Source organism: Pyxicephalus adspersus, chromosome 2 (assembly GCF_032062135.1).
Source record: "Pyxicephalus adspersus chromosome 2, UCB_Pads_2.0, whole genome shotgun sequence".
NCBI classification, from domain to species: domain Eukaryota; kingdom Metazoa; phylum Chordata; class Amphibia; order Anura; family Pyxicephalidae; genus Pyxicephalus; species Pyxicephalus adspersus.
The window spans coordinates 27141737-27160881 of NC_092859.1; the positions used below are offsets into that span (position 1 = coordinate 27141737).

Genomic DNA, 19145 nt, shown 5'->3' on the forward strand with positions numbered 1-19145 from the left:
ACAAAAAAAAAGGTAATCAGGTTGCAGTAATCAGGAACAGTAATAACATTCAGTGGTAACCTTCAGTGCAATTATTATTGCTGTGGATGATTACTAATATCAGATAATTGAAAACTAGGTGACAATTAGCATATACATGTAGTCCCTGGGATAAGGACATCCGACATATAGACGGAGGACTCCTAGATACAAACGGGAGGGGGGTGGTTTACATGACTTGCAGTAGAAATGTTTTGCTAAACACAGCTGAGGTTGTGGGTGATCTTAGGGGGGGTGAGCTCTTTCTGCAGCCTAATGTAACTCTTTAATGACCAAGATAAACTCTGCAGTTGTTTCTTTTTGCATATCAAAGCCCAGCTTGCTCCATAAATTAATGAATGTCTCGGCTCCATAAAGTTTTTTTTCTTTGATTGTGATTAACTCACAGTGAGGAATTTATACAGTAACTGACACCACACTGCCTAATATTATGTTGAGACATCTGTCCCTATGCATTTATTAAAATATTATACCTGTTCCGACTCACATACAAATTCAACTTAAGAAGAAACCTACAGTACCTATCTCATATGTAACCCGGGGACTACCTGTAATTGGAGGGTCATTATCTATAAGACCATAGGCATACCATGCTGTCTGTGTAAAGCTGGAAAGAACTCTTCTTCTTGTGTCCATTGTCAATGTGGCTATATATGATTTCCATACTTCAAATAAAAACCTTGACTCGTGATTCCTTAGCTAAGGCCTCCACCCATTCCATCTGGAATACAAACCATAGTTTTTCCAGAAATAGTATGAGCGAGGGAGATTTTGATGTAATCCAATAATGCAATTCAGTCTTTTTTGCTACCCGGGAAATTATCATCAGAAATTTACTACAGCCTTTTGTAACAGTCCTTTTTTTTAAGTATATCAATATACTGTCCACCCAGAAATGAGGACATTACCCCATAATAAATGATTGCAAAAACCAGAAGAGGGTTGGGCCAAAGAAACTGGAAAAGGCCATGTAGCTGACAGTTCCTGAGGTAAAATGTGAGACTCCCTCAGCTCCACAGGCATATAAAGAGTAGAGTGAAATATTACTGGACAGTTGTTTTCCCTCCAAAAGCCAGGTTGCCAATCAGCCACAAGATTGACAGCAAAATCGCCCAGTGATAGGCACCTCCACAGATTCCTCTGCCTGGCAACTCAGAAAGCCTGATGCCTGAAAAGAAAAAGCCAGGAAGCAGTCCAGAAAAGACTGCCACCTAAAGGCAATAGTTAAATGAAGCTATAAATGTCATTGATGACAAACATTTAATCAGAAAGATGGGTGCCAGGGGTGACAGTCCCATTTGGTTACTCTTTAAAATTTGTGTCCTGGCATTCTTTTCACTGGCCACCTTTTTAGAAGGCTTTTTCCCATTGATCACAATAAATTGGTTTTAGTAGGGGTTGCCCAAGACCTGACATTTTTTAGGGGGTTCCTTTAGGGGTAAAAGGGCTGAATGATTAAATGTGGACTATTTAGAAATAATTAGATTGTAAGCTCTTCTGGGCAGGGTACTGTCCTCCTGTGTCACTGTCTGTATCTGTCATTTGCAACCCCTATTTAATGTACCGCGCTGCGTAATATGTGGGTGCTATATAAATACTGTTTATTAGTATTAGTATTATTATTATTAATAATAATAATAATAATAATAATAATAAAATTAATAATAATAATTTCTGTAGTAAATTATCCTTTCAGCAGGACTCATTTAAAGCTGTACATGTAATATATGAAACTGACCACTAGAGAGCAGCATGGACTAATTTTCCATGTATGCCATATACATTCAATACATTTTCTCACATTTTACTTACATCACCTGGGGGCATCCACTGTTTTCAAGAAGTTCACAGCTGACTCTAAATTGTACAATTCCACCTGGCACCCTGTGGCTCAAACACTCACAATGCATCAATGGTTTTTAAAGAACCTCTGTCTGTAGATTTGACAGCTGGGGGCAGTGAGCACTGTTATTATTGTTCACTGCATAAAAATACAGATTCCGCTGGGTCATTATTTATTAGAAAATAAGTTAGTATGAGGTGTTTTTTGCCAAATGTGCATTATAGCTAGACTTCTGTACTCATCCGTCCAAAGCACATTTTCCCAGAAGTCTTGTGGTTTGCTCAGATGCAGCTTTGCAAACCCCAAGCATTGCTACTGTGTTCGTTTTAGGGAGAAAAGGCTTTTTCCTGGCATCCCTTCCAAACAAGACGTATCTGTTTTTTTTCTAATTATACCATAATGAACGATGAGATTTATCCAACTAACTGAGTACTGTGAAGTCTGAGATGGACCCCTTAGGTATTTTTGCTGTTTCTCTTTTACTTCTGCTTGTACAGAGGTGGTCACATTGAAGTGATTTGATTACTTACCCTATATAGAAGCGGTACAGCGCTGCGTGATATGTTGGCGCTATATAAATCCTGTTTATTATTAGTAATAATAATTATAATAAAGAGTGTACTTAATTTTTCACACATTGGGCCTGATTGTTTAAAGCTCTTCAATACTGAAGAAAATAGCCCATCATGGGAGAACCTTGCTGATCCAAACCTGAAATGGATCTGGTCCAAGACTGAAAACATTTTCCTAATAAGATCAAATGATTTCTAAGAAATCCATTCAGGGTTTGCTGTATTACCCAGGTTCTCCCATGATAGTCTATCCTTTCCACTCTGGGAGGGCTTTAATAAATCAAGCTCATTGCTTCTTTGATATTAAAAATGCAGGGTATAATATATCATGTATTATTGGTCATCCAAGGTTGTAATTTTTTTGTTTGACCTGATATTTAAACCTTAGAACTGAAAATGGTAATAAATAAATATATATATATTTTTAAATGCCTCCAGAGAATGACTAAAAAAAAGCAGAAGATCCATTGAAGATTTTGGGTAACTTGGACATCTATCAGTGGATGAAATTTGCTTCTATATTCTGTTTATATTCCTCCTTACTGGATTCAGTTAGAGAATTTGCTGGTGGCAGCCAGCAGCTATTGGTCTTTCAGCATGGTCTGCTATTTATTCACCACAACATGGGAAATTGGGGGAAATGAAAAGGCAGCACCTAGTTTCATCCTCCTGCAGGATATTTATATTTACTAGGGCATAGCAACATCTGCTGACCAAACCCAAGATTCATACAATTTCTGTATTTCAGTCAACTGGGAAATTTGTTAATTTTGGAAATAAAGTTATGTGTATCTTACTGTCCTAGAGTGAAAAAGCTACTCCTCCAGTAAGCTAGCGTTGGCATAATCTCTAGGTAAAAATGAAGGTAAAATAATATAAAGGTAAATAATGTTGAAAAAAAAGCACATAATAAAAATGAACACAAGACACTAATTATAAAGACTGAAAAAATAAAAAAATATTTTTTCTTTGGGTTAAATACACTAATCTAACTGGGGATCAGTAAAAAATGTAGCATTTATCACTTTATGCAGATCTTACTCTTATTGTTGGCTGAATTGTAAGGTAACACCACTTATGTGCTCCAGTCTAATATATCTTATAGTTAAAGTAAGCCTGGAGCTGAAAAAAAGAAATGAAACGGAGGGCTGGCATGGCCAGGGTATCAGACAGGGGAGAAAGGCAGTGAGACAGAGGTTAGGGATTGGTGGTTTTGAAGGTAGGGGGGTGGAGAAAGAGAGGGGATAAAAAGAAGGGAGACAAAAAGTTTGGGGTCAGATTTTTGGTTGGGAGGTGTGAGATTCTGGTTCACCCACCCATGAGCTGGGAGTTCATATGGTGTGATAAGTATGGATAGGGGGGTGCTTGATGTCTTTGAGGGGCATCCTGGGGGTGGTCATTGACAGGTGGGATGATCTATTTCAGATGGGGTATCTTCAAGTTTACAGTAATGTGTCCCTTGTAGGTGGGATTAGAAGAGGTTGCAAATAAAGTGGAGTTCTTGAGCCAGTATGGGATTTGCAACTGGAAACAAATATTTATATAACAAGTGGGCGCAGATCTCATAATGTTAAGTGTAGTGAGCAGTGCCTTCCAAGGAACCTGCAACCTGGAGGAAAGTAATGATACTGTTTTATACTAGGGGGTAGGACAATTACTGTGGAGGTATTAAAATGAGGAGATGTTAATTTATATGCAATTATTATTATTATTATTAATATTATTATTAATTATAATAATAATAAAAATAATAATAATAATTATATCAATATTATTAATAAACTGGATTTTTATAGGGCCAATGTAATTCATAGCGCTGTACATTAAATAGGGGTTGCAAATGACAGACAAATACAGACAGTGACACAGGAGACAGAGAAGACCCTGCCCCGAAGAGCTTGCAATCTAGGAAATTTTCTGACATGGTATTCTTTACAGATGTTTTAATATTAAAGGTCATCTGGCTATTTTCTCCAAATTTGCAGTGCATGTTTTATTGATAGGGGCGAAAGGGAGGAGACAGAGGGGGACTGGTGTTAGAGAGGGGGTTCAAGTTAGCCTGATCCTAGGTTCCTGAGTCATAGCCCAGTAGACAAGTATTAAAGGTTTAGGAAAAAAGTTCACACTAGAAATGAATATTAAGTGTGTCACTGCAAGAAGGTTTTTTATCTCCTAGCACAGAGCTTAAGAGCTTAAAGGAGATGCCAGGACATGGTCCTTTACACAAGGAGAGCTAGACATAGGGCAACAATCCAACAACAGGTAACGTATCTGCACCTTTATATGAGGAGGAACAAGAGGAGCACAGCCAAAGCCCTACAAGATGACCAAACTGTCAGAAGTAAACTTCATTAGTTGGCATGTGGGCCTGACATCCTTTAGTGGCACCAGTGACCACAGTCAGGGCCCATGCAGCTCGAATGGCATTTGCCAGAGCACACCAAAATTGAGAAGTATGTCATTGGTGCCCCATTTTCATAACAGATGAGAGCAGGTGCACATTAAACACATGTATCAAACATGAAAGAGTCTGGGGAACATTCTGCTACCTGCAGGATCATCCAGAATGTCTAGTTTGGTGGTGGATCAGTGATGGTCTTGGTGGGGAATATTCTTGGAGGGCCACACAAACCTCCACGTTAGGTAATGGTACCTCGACTGTTGTTAGGCGCTGGGATGAAATCCTCAGACTTATTGTCAGATTGTCAGAAGTTCTTTCTGATGCAGGACAAGTATCAAAAGTCAAGACAAGACAACATTATTGATGGAAACTGTTCATTATTTTGTTTTCGTAGTATAAAAGTATAATTTTTAGTATTTTAATATATGAATGTTAGGAGACAAGCGATCCCTTGCTGCTGGCTGCCACAGGACAATGCATCCTGTTTATTCCCTTTATCGGCGTCGCTTGCAGCAGCAGGGAAGATCAAGCAAATAGCTGTCAGTCCCCTGCTCTGCAGCCTGTGGCATCCCCGGCTTCCCTTTGGATGTGAGTGGTCCCTCTGCATCCCCTGCTCTGAGACTGTGCAGCTGAAGGGGATTGTGCTGCGACCAATGAGCAGAGTAATTCCTGATTTACTCCTGCAATGCCATTGGCTGCTGGGGTTTCATAGGCTCTCTGTTCCCATTGCTCTATGCCTGTTGTAGCCTTAGCTGGGCTAATCTGTGCTGCAGAGATTTGTTTGTTTTGTGTTACTGACCTTTGCCTTGTTCCTGACATTTCGTTGTACTCAGCCTGGACCGACCTCTGCCTGTGCTTACTTTCTTTGTACCTTGCTTAATGGTTGACCTTGGTTTGTATTCTGGATCACCTGGGATTCTTGTACTGTTTATCTGAGACACCATGCCTTGCGCAGTAAGTCCTAGGGACAACCAAGTGCTAGGAGACACAACCAGTCTCTTGAAGGCTGAGCGGGGGCTTACTAAAAGTGTAGACTACCGTGTAAGATTGGGGGACTGGTGTCTGGTGAGGACTGGTGCTGACTGGGTCCTTACAATGAACTAATGAGTTTAGAATATGAATTATCTTCTGTTTACTCCTGAAAAAGGAGAAGGCATCTGTGAAATGCGTTGAGTACATATGAACATGTGGATTGTATTTATGTATTGGCAAAAAGTATTGTGTGTTTGAATAAAAATGTTTTTTTATAAGAATTAATATGGTGTTAATTTGTGGCCTAAAAATTCCCTAGGTTCTCTAGGATGTTTTTGGAGACAAACCTTCATGATTGTATAGATAAATTGATGGGATTTTTGCACATCACGTCATAAGAGTTATACTATAATACTATAATCTTTATACTATAATCTTTCTTATTTCTAGTGGTCAGAGGTAGATGGATAGATACTTGACAGAATGTGCCACATCCCAAAAAATGTAGATTTTCTTTGTATCACAATATAATCACAGGACTTTTAGGGCACACTTTTAAAATATTCAAAAAATATAACTTTTATTCCATACATTAAAAAGCAAGTAAAACATTACACAAGTAATTGTAAAAACAAATTTTCATGTATAATATGGTCCCGCATGATTGGGTGGATTCATGCATTTCGTGGGAATTTCCCGCTTTTTCAGGAAAAATGTCGAGATCAATCAATGTTAATACGTGTACATGTACATTTTTAATAGAGTGCAAGCAAGTCAAAAGCTCCCAGAGCAGCACAGAAAAAAACAGCACAGGAGGGATCTGAGATTGAATATGCAATAGAGCTGCAGGGCACGCAATAGAGTCCAACACCACACTGGGGAATTGCGTGCCCTGCAGCCCTATTGATGCTGGGTATTGTACGCTGATTCAGCTGTCTCTAATGTTTGCTGTGCTTTCTGATATGGAATTGTCTCTATCCTGACAAGTGAAACCCGATATTCAATCTCCCCCATGTGCTGTTTTTTTGCTGTGCTGCTCTGGGAGCTTGTGACTTGTTTGCACTCTATTGGAAGAGGCTTTCACCTGGAAGTGGTGATGTACAGTGAGGGAAATAAGTATTTGATCCCCTTTTGTACGTTTGCCCTTTGACAAAGAAATGACCAGTCTATAATTGTAATGGTAGGTTTATTGTAGCTGTGAGAGACAGAATAACAACAAAAGAACCCTCCAAACCCAGTGCTCCAAAGTCAGAACTTGATGTGCATTGCAATGAGTAAAATAAGTATTTGTTCCCCTTGTATTTGTTCAGCAAGATTTCAGGCTCCCTGGTGTCTTCTCTGTATGCAGGTAACGAGCTGAGATTAGGAGCACCCTCTGTATGGGAGTGCTCCTAATCCAAGTTTGTTACAGTACCTGTATAAAAGACACCTGTCCACAGAAGCAATCAATCAGTCAGATTCCAAACTAGCCACGTTGGCCAAGACCAACAAGCTGTCCAAGGATGTCAGGGACAAGATTGTAGACCTACACAAGGCTGGACTGGGCTACAAGACTATCGCCAAGCACCTTGGTGAAAAGGTGACAACAGTAAGCGCGATAATCCGCAAATGGAAGAAATACAAAATAACTGTCAATCTCTCTCAGTCTGGGGCTGCATGCAAAATCTTCCCCCGTGGAGTTGCAATGATCACGAGAATGGTGACAAAGCTACCTAGAACTACACGGGGGAACTTGTCAATGATCTAAGGGCAGCTGGAACCATAGTCACCAAGAAAACAATTGGTAACACACTGCGACATGAAGGCCTGAAATCTTGCAGAGCCTGGGTAATCCAGCAAACCTGGAATGGATTTCCTAAAAGTCATTAGCTATTTGATAGCAAATGTTTTCAAATCTGGACCAGAAATAATAATATTAGTAATATTAATAAAAAGTGTATTCTCTCCAGCCTTGGGGAACTATAATGAATCAGGGCCATTGTTGGAAGTGCATACAGAGACATGGGGGCCATACAGACTACTGAGCCAGTCTATTGTTTGTTGTTTTTTACTTGGCTTTCACTGGTACACAACAGTGGTACATAACAAACTAAGTGGTCCAAAACTTTCATACCAATTGTTAAGGTTAACATACCCTTTAAAGTAAACTCCTGCATAATATTTTGGTGCAGCCATTAACTGTAGGACAGCAGCCATGTTAGACTGAAAAGGTCACTACAATGACTAATGATGTGTGGCTACCAGACAGGAAGTGTTTAAAACTTTGTCGTCTCAGTCACCCTTACCCTAACTGATACCATTATATCAGATCACTGCAAACCTTTCTTTTTTTTTAAAAATTACAAAAATCAGCATGCAGTTTTTGCTTAACGTCAATTTAACAAGCATTTTATATCATGTTTAAATATTTTTGAAATAAAAAAAACTTGCAGAGTAATTTTTCATTGTCTGTTGATGCAAAGACTAATGCTAACCCCTGATCTCCTTTTTGTTTGAACTGAAAGCTTTGGCAGCATCCCTCTTTTTACTAAACCCAACAGCTTTTGCAAAAATCTCTGGGGATACAGAGCTGTCACTACAGATCTGGATCTTTAAACTAGTGCGATAGACAGTTCCGGATTCCTTAGTAGTTTTGACAGCAGCTGCCATCACCTTGTTCTGCAGTCTGTATAGAGCTGGTGCCAAGCCCAGCACATGGCTGTCTATTATAGATAATCACCCTGTCCAGTCTAGACTTCTCTCTTTTCATAAATACACTGTTGAGTTTGCAAATTGGAATAAACCCAGTTAAGCTTTTTTTTTCATTTGGCCTAGAATTCTCAGACAAGGGGTTTAACTTGTCATTGGTTGCCACCTCCCCCCCTCCAATATGTTACCCAACCAATGGTCATGGCGATGAGTATATAACTAGTTGCAGGGCTTAGAATCCTCACACTCCCCTAACACAGCAGCAATGAATTTCACCAAGGAAACCCGTGTCACCCTCAATGATGGCAATATGATGCCAATCCTAGGATTGGGCACGTATGCAGCTCCTGATGTAAGTAGCGTTGTTTTTTGTTGTTTTTGTTGTCAAAATAAGGGTCAGCGATGAGACAACAAGCACATGAAAGCTTCCACAGCAGTGGCGCCATTGAAAAAGGGATTCAGCTTTTAGCACTATACTGTAATGTCAACACCAACCAACGGCATGTCTCGGCATTGTGAGATTTAGGAAGGATGGGTCAACTTGTTATCCTTCTATCATTCATTGAATGAAGATAATAGGAAATTACTGGAACTTGTTCTGCACACTCTTTTCCTGCACAGGACTTTTTTTTTCTGTCTATGTCCGGTTGTGGAGATTTGGTTTTACTTGCTGTTCTAAAGATATGCATTTTACAAAGATATAAAAAGTGGGAGCAAATTACTCTAAAGTGAGAGTTATCGCTGAAACAGATGTCTTGTTTGGGTAAAAAATTCTCTCTATTCCTGTTTAGGTGACCATAGTAGGGTATTGGATTTGACATCAGTTCAGTGGGGGCACAAACAGCGAAAAGAAAAACGGGATGGGTTTAAGTTCACTTTTAGTACTTCTAGAACAATGTTTTTAGTTTAGATGCACTTAATCTAGTGCTAGATATAAGATGGTTAGAGAAAAATAGGGTAACTCACTTAGGCTGTGTACACGTTAGATTATTGTCATTAGAAAGCATCTTTCACAATCCTTTCCAACGACAAAAGACTGAAAGATGCATGAACAAGAGCTGTACATACAGCACCTTTCTGCTCGATGAAGAGGGGATGGGGAAGAATGAGCGAGCGCCACCGGCTGTGCTCTCTCCCCTTCACTTCACCAGGATGTATCCATAAACGACAACAGACAAGCGCTGTACACACATTAGTTTCCCGTCTGATACCAGCGATAATGGATAATGGAAGCAATAATTGGACGAGAATAATCTGACCTGTGTACATAGCCTTAAGCATAAAATATTTTGCTTACATTTTTACTAGTATTATTGAAAAACATTTAGTGTTTAAGGTTCTGTTGGTTGATTGCTTTGTATACATGGCGTGCTGACTAGTGTTGGCGCTACTTAACTTACCTGTTAAAAGGAAAAGAAAATAAATCATTGTGCTTTGGGCAGCAGCACAAGAAAAGCTGCTACAGCCTGGAGTATGATAATTGCATTTCTTTTTATATTGGTTTACTGGTGTGCAATGATCTAGATCGACACTCGGGAATGCTGTCTGAGCCATTCACCTTGAGTGGTATACATGTAATCCTATGGAATACAACTGTCAGGCCAAAGCATGTATGCCCTTTCTCATTTATAGTAAGAAATGACATATTTTGGCTTCTGCAATGTTTTAATTATGTTTTGTATTGTCTTAACCTTTAGCACATACGCATATACCTAACAACTGTTAGAGACAACCTGCTATTATTATTAGGGAACTAGAAATGGGAAGAAGGACCCATATTCTACTAACCACTACTCGTTAGATTTAATTAAAAGACAGATTCAATGGGCAATAACGTATATCTAAATCCAAAAAATTTTTTTCAGTAGCTAGGTAGGAAATAGCTAAAACCCATCATTTCTTTCTGTGTCCCCTTGTGGAGCTCTTTCTTTAATGAGTAAAAGGGGATTGCACCAAAATAAGGAAATCTTTCACTTAGACACTGAAAGATTTCCCCTCCTAATGTTCTTGTACCTATTTTTCCATTACAGTAATAATCAGGGCAAAAATACAGCAATGCCTGACACATACAGCAATGCAAACCTGAATTTTTAACTATTTCCTATGCTATAAAAAACAAATTGGCTTTAAATACTTTGATATGAGGTTGATATGAAAGTGTGGCATTATTTAAAATGCAATCCTTGTCTCATTTTAGGTGCCTAAAAGTCTTGCGGAGGATGCCGTGAAAGTTGCTATCGATCTGGGTTACCGTCACATTGATGGTGCCTTCATCACCGGCAATGAGATGCAAATTGGTAATGCCATTCGCTGCAAGATCGCTGAGGGAGTAATCAAGAGGGAAGATCTCTTCTACACGGGAAAGGTGAGCAAGTAAACCAATGTTACAGACATAACCGGAGATATTACAAAAACTTGACATTATAGAAATTCTCTGATGATATTTTTATGCATTTAATCCTTTAAATTAATCATTTAGGCTGTAAAATGTCCACACCTGGCTGGTAAAAATGATTTGCAATGTGAATGTGATGCAGGTATAGTATCTGAAATGTCAGAGGGATCCAGTCGGTACTTGACTTTGCTTTAGATGTCACCCCCTTGGGTCATCAGTGACAAATAAATGAATGAGCACTGTATACATAGAAGGGGGGAAGATAAGCGAGCAACTTGCCTCTGTTCTCTCCTGCATAGGGAAGCACAACAGTTATTCCCGATGAGTCATTCAACAATTCACCGTGGCAGTGAGCAGATCTTGAGTATGTAATAAGCAACACACTACAAACTATACATAACAATTACTTATTTATTGTGCAATGTTTATAAAATAAATGCATAATTAACTATTAAAACTAAATTAAATGCTACACATTCTCCTTCTAATAGAAGCTTTTCTCAAACAGATTTACATACCTTTAATTAAAAAAAACTCCACAATCCTTCTACCCTTCTACATGAATAACTAGGGCTGATTTATACTAGGCCAGCTTCCTTTACCATATACTCCCAATCCCTTACTTTCTAATACATTGTCACATTAACTCAAGAATTATATGTATACATAATAAGTAAATATGTCTACAGAAAAATGAGTAGTACCATAATGAAAAAAATAACGTCCACAGAAGGAGAGATAGACAATGCTGAACAGACATAACTAGTCTGCAGAAGCGCAATACTTAGACAACCCGTTAGACAACTATGTATCAAGCTGGCTGACATTCTGCCATGTATCAGGTTGAGGTTATGCCAAGCTGAGCCACTGTTTTCATTATCAAAAGTCTCAAGGTGACAAAACCCATAATTGTATCAATATTGTGTTCCATATTCAACAAGTTGACTACTATATTTTTGCATTTAAAAAGAAATGAATTTTACCAGTAAAAGTTATAACTGTTTGGTATTCTTTCTCCAGCTATGGTGTACATACTTTTCCCCTGAAATGGTACGCAAAGGCCTAGAGAGGTCTCTGAGGGATATGGGATTGGATTATCTGGACCTCTTCCTTATGCACTGGCCTGTATCCCTCAAGGTAGGTAAAATATACAGATATCTTAAATTTTCAAATGAATAAGTAGAAGCTCCAGTAAAGGTGTTTTAACATTTTTAAGCAAGGTGGGGAAGGGTTTAAACCTCTGGCAGTATTTTTATTATCTTTTCATGCCCCTGTTGGGGAGATTCCACCCACGTTCTGTGTAAAAAAAAAGAGGGAAGATAATATTAGGAAAAGCAATAACAGGATCACTTTGCAACAAATGTGCTAATCAGAATGTTTAATGAAACCTAAATATGTCAACTGTTGGCCACAAATTGTAACTGTTGCTTAATAGCTACATAAAAGTTCTAATAGGAACTCAGATGCACACTCAAAGGTGAACTGATCTCTTGCTGGTAAAAATATGCCCCATATTCCAACAGTGCATTTCCCAGCTAGGGCAACTTCAAGAGGTTTGTAGAGAACTTCCTATGGGACATCCTATTTTGAGCATATTGTTGAGCAGTTAGTCCTATTCAATTATAAGCAGAAACTACAGAAAAAGACACATATTAATACAGCATGTTTTTTGTTAATACTAGAATTACATCATCTAATGCTCTCTACAGAAGAGCTCTGACTGGTAGAAGGAGAAACAACAAAAGTAGCCAACCAGTTGTTTTGCTCAGGTTAAAAAGCAGCTTGCAGATAGGAGGAGATAGCAGAAAGCAGTTTGCTGTTTCTCCATGGTCAGGGACAAGATCAGTGCTAGTTTGATTGTATAAATCTCCAGAATGGAAGTGAAGAATTACAAATTCTATACAAGGTAAAACAGCTCTTCTATATATCTATTTTTTTTCTGTGTTCAGCTTTACATAAAGCTTGAAACATTTATTTCCCTATCAAAACTGTTTTTATGGTGACCCGTTGACATGAAAATTGATTTGATATTGCTTGCATCCCCTGCAGTTTCCAGTACAGGAGAGAAAGCAGATTATTAACGCATAACTGGTCAGTTTGTTGACATTTGCTGACAGCGCTGGTTTTTTATCCTTCTGGATACTTTCCACAAACGCTGTCATTGACAGAAAACAATGAGACTTTGCTGCAAAAATGATCGTGCAAGCAGAAAATGAAACACGTATCTTTTGTATTGGTGAACTCATCATTCCTACAGATTAAGCATCTTTTAAAAAACAAAAGACAAATGGGAACACAGGGGATTTATATAGGAAGCAACATGGAGTGCATTGTTTTAAAAAGGATAATACACTTTTAGAATAAAATTTGTTAAGCTCAGCCTTGGTCATAAGTGGTGAAGAAAAAAAAAAAAAATATATATATATATATATATAAAATATTTGCATATATAGTTATCTATAAAAGCTTGCCAATGATCAAGTCCTAATGCAGTATTGACAAAACCTTACATATTAGATGGGAGACATCACCACTCCACAAATATTTTGCAGTTTACCTGTATTACATAATTATTTTCTTATGTGTATAGGATAAAGATAGCCAAGACTTTATTATTAGATTTGGACAGATTTTTTTGCTATCAGTTCCAAGCTGGGTAGAATCCCCCTCTCTATTTGTTCTGTTCACTTGTTACTGGGAAAGAAAGTGATAATATTAATAAATGTTACAGCTATTACCAAAATAGAAGGAGGTAAAGAAAAATATAATAGAATTACCTCTTGCTATATGATGATAACTCTGCTGGCTTCCTGTTTCCAGAAATCCAGAAAAGGCATAGAAAATATCATGGATATTCACCCTTCTCTACTCTATGGAAAAACGAAATGTATACTACGCATACACTTTACACTATTAATGTCACAGTTGCTCAAATATTTATTAGTTTACAGAGATGTTTCCAGAGATTATTTCCAATATATTTTGAATTTGCATGGATAAAGGACATATCTGATAGGTGACACACTGATATTTAACATTATTACATTTTACAGAGATGACACCATTACATTGCATCTTTAAAATATTTACCAAAGCAATAGTATTGATTTGGATGATGGGGAAAAACATAAACATGTAATAAATATGAGAAAGGTTTTAATCCAGTAGTTGGCAATTTATTAGGTATCGGGACCCTCAAATATTGCCCCTGACATCACCAATATGGAATTCTAGAGGATACTGCTATGGACTGATGACTTACACAAGAAAATGCCCAAATAATAGATTCATGGTGTAGGCAGACAGAGACTAGGGAGTGGGACATGTTACATGAAATTTCAACAGATTACTTCAATTAAAACCCCCTTTATAAATCAATGTTCCCATCACAGACCTCCCAGGCCCAATGATTCCATTTCAATCACCAAAATGCTACATGGTCCTTAGACTGCCTTTCAAGCACCTATTCCCATTCAATCATAAAAAGTTTTGTCTAATTTCACAATATACCTTTTGAAAATGGGACCTATGATCTATTAATATATATTTTCACACCATAATACAATTGGGACTAGATTCTGCCAATGATTTTGATTTATTTCCATCCTGTGCAGCCTACTGGAGCAGCTGATCCCTCCGATACGGACAAGCCATTCATCTATGATAATGTTGACTTTTGTGCTACATGGGAGGTAAGTGAAACCTAAACCACACAGGGATTATAGGAAAAAAAATTGCTTCTGCTTCAAAAATAACACAGATACTGTGTTCCCTTTAGCATCTGACAAGTTTCTAGAGTGACAATCAAATGGGAGGCATCATAACGAAGACCAGGGCATTATTCCAGAATGTGATTGATTTACTGATAATGGCTCTGTTTTCACAAAAAAATACTTTAGGTTTGGATTTTGAGTTTCAAAAAACTCTAGTCCAATATGCTTTCTTAGAATTCAACTGCTGGTTTCAGCTGCTAGTGATAACATCTTTGTTGCTTGGCTGCCATTATTTATAAGTTTGCTTATCTGTTATTTTATTGTATTCATTCTGATTTAGCAGTCTTTATTTTCAGGCACTTGAGGCATGCAAAGATGCAGGTTTGGTAAAATCCCTCGGTGTGTCAAACTTTAACCGCAGGCAGCTGGAACGACTTCTGAATAAACCAGGACTGAAGTACAAGCCAGTCTGCAACCAGGTACTCAGACTAATCTTTTATTGTATTTATCAAAAATGGTTCTGGGGCTACTAGGGGTGCTGCTAGCATCCTAAAATACCCAGAGTACCCCTGGGTGCCCATATTGATTGATATATTCAAAAAAAATTGAAGATTATGGATTTGGAGGTACAAGGCACAACACTAAAATCAGTCAGTTTTTCATCCTACCTAAGAGTGGATTGAGTAGTTCAGTAAAAGACAACTAGGCATAGCTGACTCAAGTCCACAAAAATGCTTTGTGTTGTCTGCCTACACCAAGGCTGGAGACCTTGAGTGCCTTTCAGGTAGATTAATCAGTATTTTCTGCCAGACTATGACCTGAATGGTTTTAAAAAGAAAAATCTCCTATTTAATACTAAAGGATGGTGGGATGGTGCTCCAAATAAATACTCACAAATACAATAAAAATACAAACAAATTTTGATGAATTTTTACTTTTGTGTACCACTTTTATCCATGCATAAAATTATTGCTCATAATTTGCAGGTGGAGTGTCATATATATTTAAACCAAAACAAACTTCACTCCTACTGCAAATCCAAGGATATCGTTGTGGTGGCTTACAGCGTCCTAGGCTCACACAGAGACAAGAATTGGTAAGTGGATATATGAATGTGTCTGCTTTAAACTAAATTGGTTTCGGACTCTTTTGATAACTTTTTTGAAGACATTTTTGATAACTGTCTTCATCAAGTGGCTGAATTGGCTAAGGTCTACTAAGCTGACGATTGGGGGATGTCATCATCTGGCAACTAGATTGTCTGAACCTTATTACACCTGTCATCGTCAGGTATAGTAGCCAATCCATCTTCTTGATTATGACAGCTGTAATAGTCCTGCTGCCAGATTGGCAGAGCCCTACTATACCTGTGTATGGTAGCTATACTCATTATTATCAGATATAGGTCAGTTTAGAACTCTTTGATTGCTCATATTCTGATTTCCAATGTCAGTGAGAGTAAAAAAAAAACCCAGGGTCAGAGGAAGTAAAAAATGTCCCAGCATCTGATGGAATGATAAAACCCCTGTGTGTGTGAAATTAATAGACATAAGTAGTACACTATCATTAGAGTCAGAGGAAAAATGACTCATTAATGGTGTCAGTGGGAAAACAGTGCTGGTGTCACTAAGAGACTTCAAATAATATCCTACATTGTATTTTATTGGTTGCATGTCATCACAGCCAGAACTCTAAAGACACAGTAGATCATTCCACATACAGTACCTTGTAAAGGCCCACCATGCAGGTAGTTCCTAAACCATAATGCAAAGTCTAAAATGAATTGCATTTGAATATGCTGGGTGTGTCAGGGTTAAAGGGGTAACATGACAGTGTTTGAATATTTTAAAATATTTATTATGTATTTCATATTCACTCTTTCTGTAGGGTGGACCTGAGCCTACCAGTTCTGCTTGATGATCCAATTTTGAATAAAATTGCTGCTAAGTACAATCGTTCCTCTGCAGAGGTCGCCATGCGCTTCATTCTCCAGAAGGGAATTGTGGTCTTGGCCAAAAGCTTTAGCCCTGCTCGTATCAGGCAAAACCTTGGGGTAATTACAGTTTCCTACTTAATCTCTTTATATTTTTATCTGCTGTGAGATGACATATTCTGTATGAACAGTTAAACAATAACTTGAATAATGTGTAATAGTTCTTTGTGAAAATACACGACAATTTAATTTATTCTCTCAAGGGTGTAGTGGAAAAAAAAGAAGAGGGGGCACAATACTATCCATGGCCTGCCCCTTAAAGGGGAAGAAACTTCCCCCAGAGTGACATCATGAGATCTGAGCTTGCGATGGAAGAGTAGTGGGTTGTGTTCAGAGAGACAATCCACCCACCGCCCTGAGCCTGCAATTCCATTTGGGAGACATGGTCCATGGCTCCGGCCAGTGCCCCACCAATGATTTCTTTGCAAAATAAGAGTGGGCACACGTCCCTATTTCCAAAAGAGTGAGGGCACAGCCCCCCCCCCCCAATACACCCCTGCCTAAATGGCTGTAATCCAAAAATTTCCTGTTTGGCTGTAATCCAAAAATTTCAGACATGCTAACAGTCTGAAAGTTCCACTCCACAACTTGTCACATGCTGGAAAAACACTTCATTGTTACTAACTTAATCAGGCTCAGGAGCATATTGTCCATATATAATGTATGACTTTACAGTTACTTCCTTTAGATCTTCAGTTTAGAACTTCTAGAAGTTCTATTATTGACCCATCTTCGATAGGCCAGATTGGGTATTATGTAAAGTCCATTTCTAGCTCCTTTTTACCTAGATACTATCCTGTAGGTGCAGCTTTGTATACAGAATAGTCTCTTGTGCACAGCATTCTGTAGACATACGTAGCAAAGATCCATGTTTCCTAAATGTCAACAATGAATATTGAATCATCTTCTACTAGTAACATGTAGAAACGTTTGGGAACTGTTGCCTGTTCCTTTTTTTTTTTCAAAGTAAACATTCCTTTGTGTTAATATATTAATACTTTTCTCAGGTCTTTGAGTTTGAATTAAAACCAGAAGACATGAAAACCCTTGATAGCCTAGACAGAAACCTTCATTATGGACCCTTCAAAGAGTAAGTGTTATGTTCTAGAAATAAAGAGCAGAGAAACAAAAAACAAAGATATTTTAAGGGAAGGGATTTATAAATGTGGCAGCTTGAGCTCTCATATCTGTACAAACTTTGATGTATTTGACATTGCATTTGCTGTGTGAAAGATAATATGATACCAGTTTTACTTCAGCTCCCATGGGGTGCCTAAAAAGAACCCCTTTGGGGGAAGGGGGTTGCATAATAACCAGTGTCACAGCCCAGACACATTTTCCAAACTTAAATTAACTAGATTGAGTTTCTATTGATAAATCAAAACACCACCAAACTATGCGATGTCAGAATTTGGTGCCCATGATGATGTCTGTAAAAATGTTCTGCTACACTATATACAGCTTAAAAGCTCATCCAAAACATCTAATTTTAAAGAAAGCGTTTTTCTTAAATTTTGTCCCCAAAGCCTAATTTAAAAGACTCTCTCTCCCTCTCTGCTGTATGACATTTAAAAATGCATCTGTTATTGACCCTTACATCAGTGCCCAGTCCCCTTATGCCTTTTTTGGGAAAAAAATCTTATCAGCTAAAAAAAGGCCATAAATTACCAGCCTGGTTTACCTTCCTCCCTTCCCAATAGACCTCAATGAGATTAGCTGCAATTTTGGCTTTCCCTGAATCTGTGAACTAAACCAAATGTGTCCATCACTGATCTGATTATATAAATTAATAAAAATATGTACAATCTATTAATATGTAGTCACACTAATTATGTCATTTCCTTCTCTAGGGTTAAACAGCACCCAGAATACCCTTTCCATGATGAGTACTGAAGACCAACTAATTGCTGACTCCAAAAAAAAAAAGCTTTCTGTATTGTAAATGTAAAGCTTTAGTAGAGCTGTCAAATACAGAAAAAAACTAACATTTAGTCATTTGCTCGATATTTATAAAGCATTAATGACTGGATGGATGAACGTTATGTCTCTTATTGCCTCATGCATAACTACCAATAAATTTATTGCTGAACATCAAAACATTGTTGTGAATGTTTGTCAAGTAGAGATAAGGCATGATGGATTTTCATTTTCGTGGACTCTGGTGTTTTAAAGTAAAAAAAAAAAAAAAAAATCTCACAAATTCTTTACCACATAATCTGTACTTTTAAAAACACAGAGATGAAATTATATTTTTTTCCTGTAAATTTATTTTGGATCCACACTCCAACACTGCAGGCCTTCCTGTCACCCTTTTATAGAAAACTATAGTTGTTTTAGACAGTCTTTATTTATTTAGTATGGTTAAGAGTATTATTTAATATGTATGTTTGAATAACAAACAGCTAAACGCTCCTGCATGACAGTTTAAGCAAGTGTACACAAGTCTTACAATTTCATATTCTCATACACTTAGATACTGGGGAGGAAACATTTTCCCAGCACTAACAGACAGCAATAAAAACCTGGTAG

The 19145-nt window shown here is 37.8% G+C and overlaps 1 protein-coding gene across 1 annotated transcript; it reads left to right on the top strand.

The window, feature by feature from the left end:
* Positions 1-8715: 8715 nt before the first annotated feature.
* On the top strand, positions 8716-18713 carry LOC140323238 (rho crystallin). Its single transcript, XM_072400140.1, has 9 exons — positions 8716-8867; positions 10713-10880; positions 11931-12047; positions 14525-14602; positions 14980-15102; positions 15610-15719; positions 16511-16676; positions 17624-17706; positions 18467-18713. The coding sequence occupies exons 1-9, from the start codon at positions 8781-8783 to the stop codon at positions 18507-18509; spliced, it is 975 nt and encodes a 324-aa protein (XP_072256241.1). The 5' UTR covers positions 8716-8780; the 3' UTR covers positions 18510-18713.
* The last annotated feature ends 432 nt before the right edge of the window (positions 18714-19145 follow it).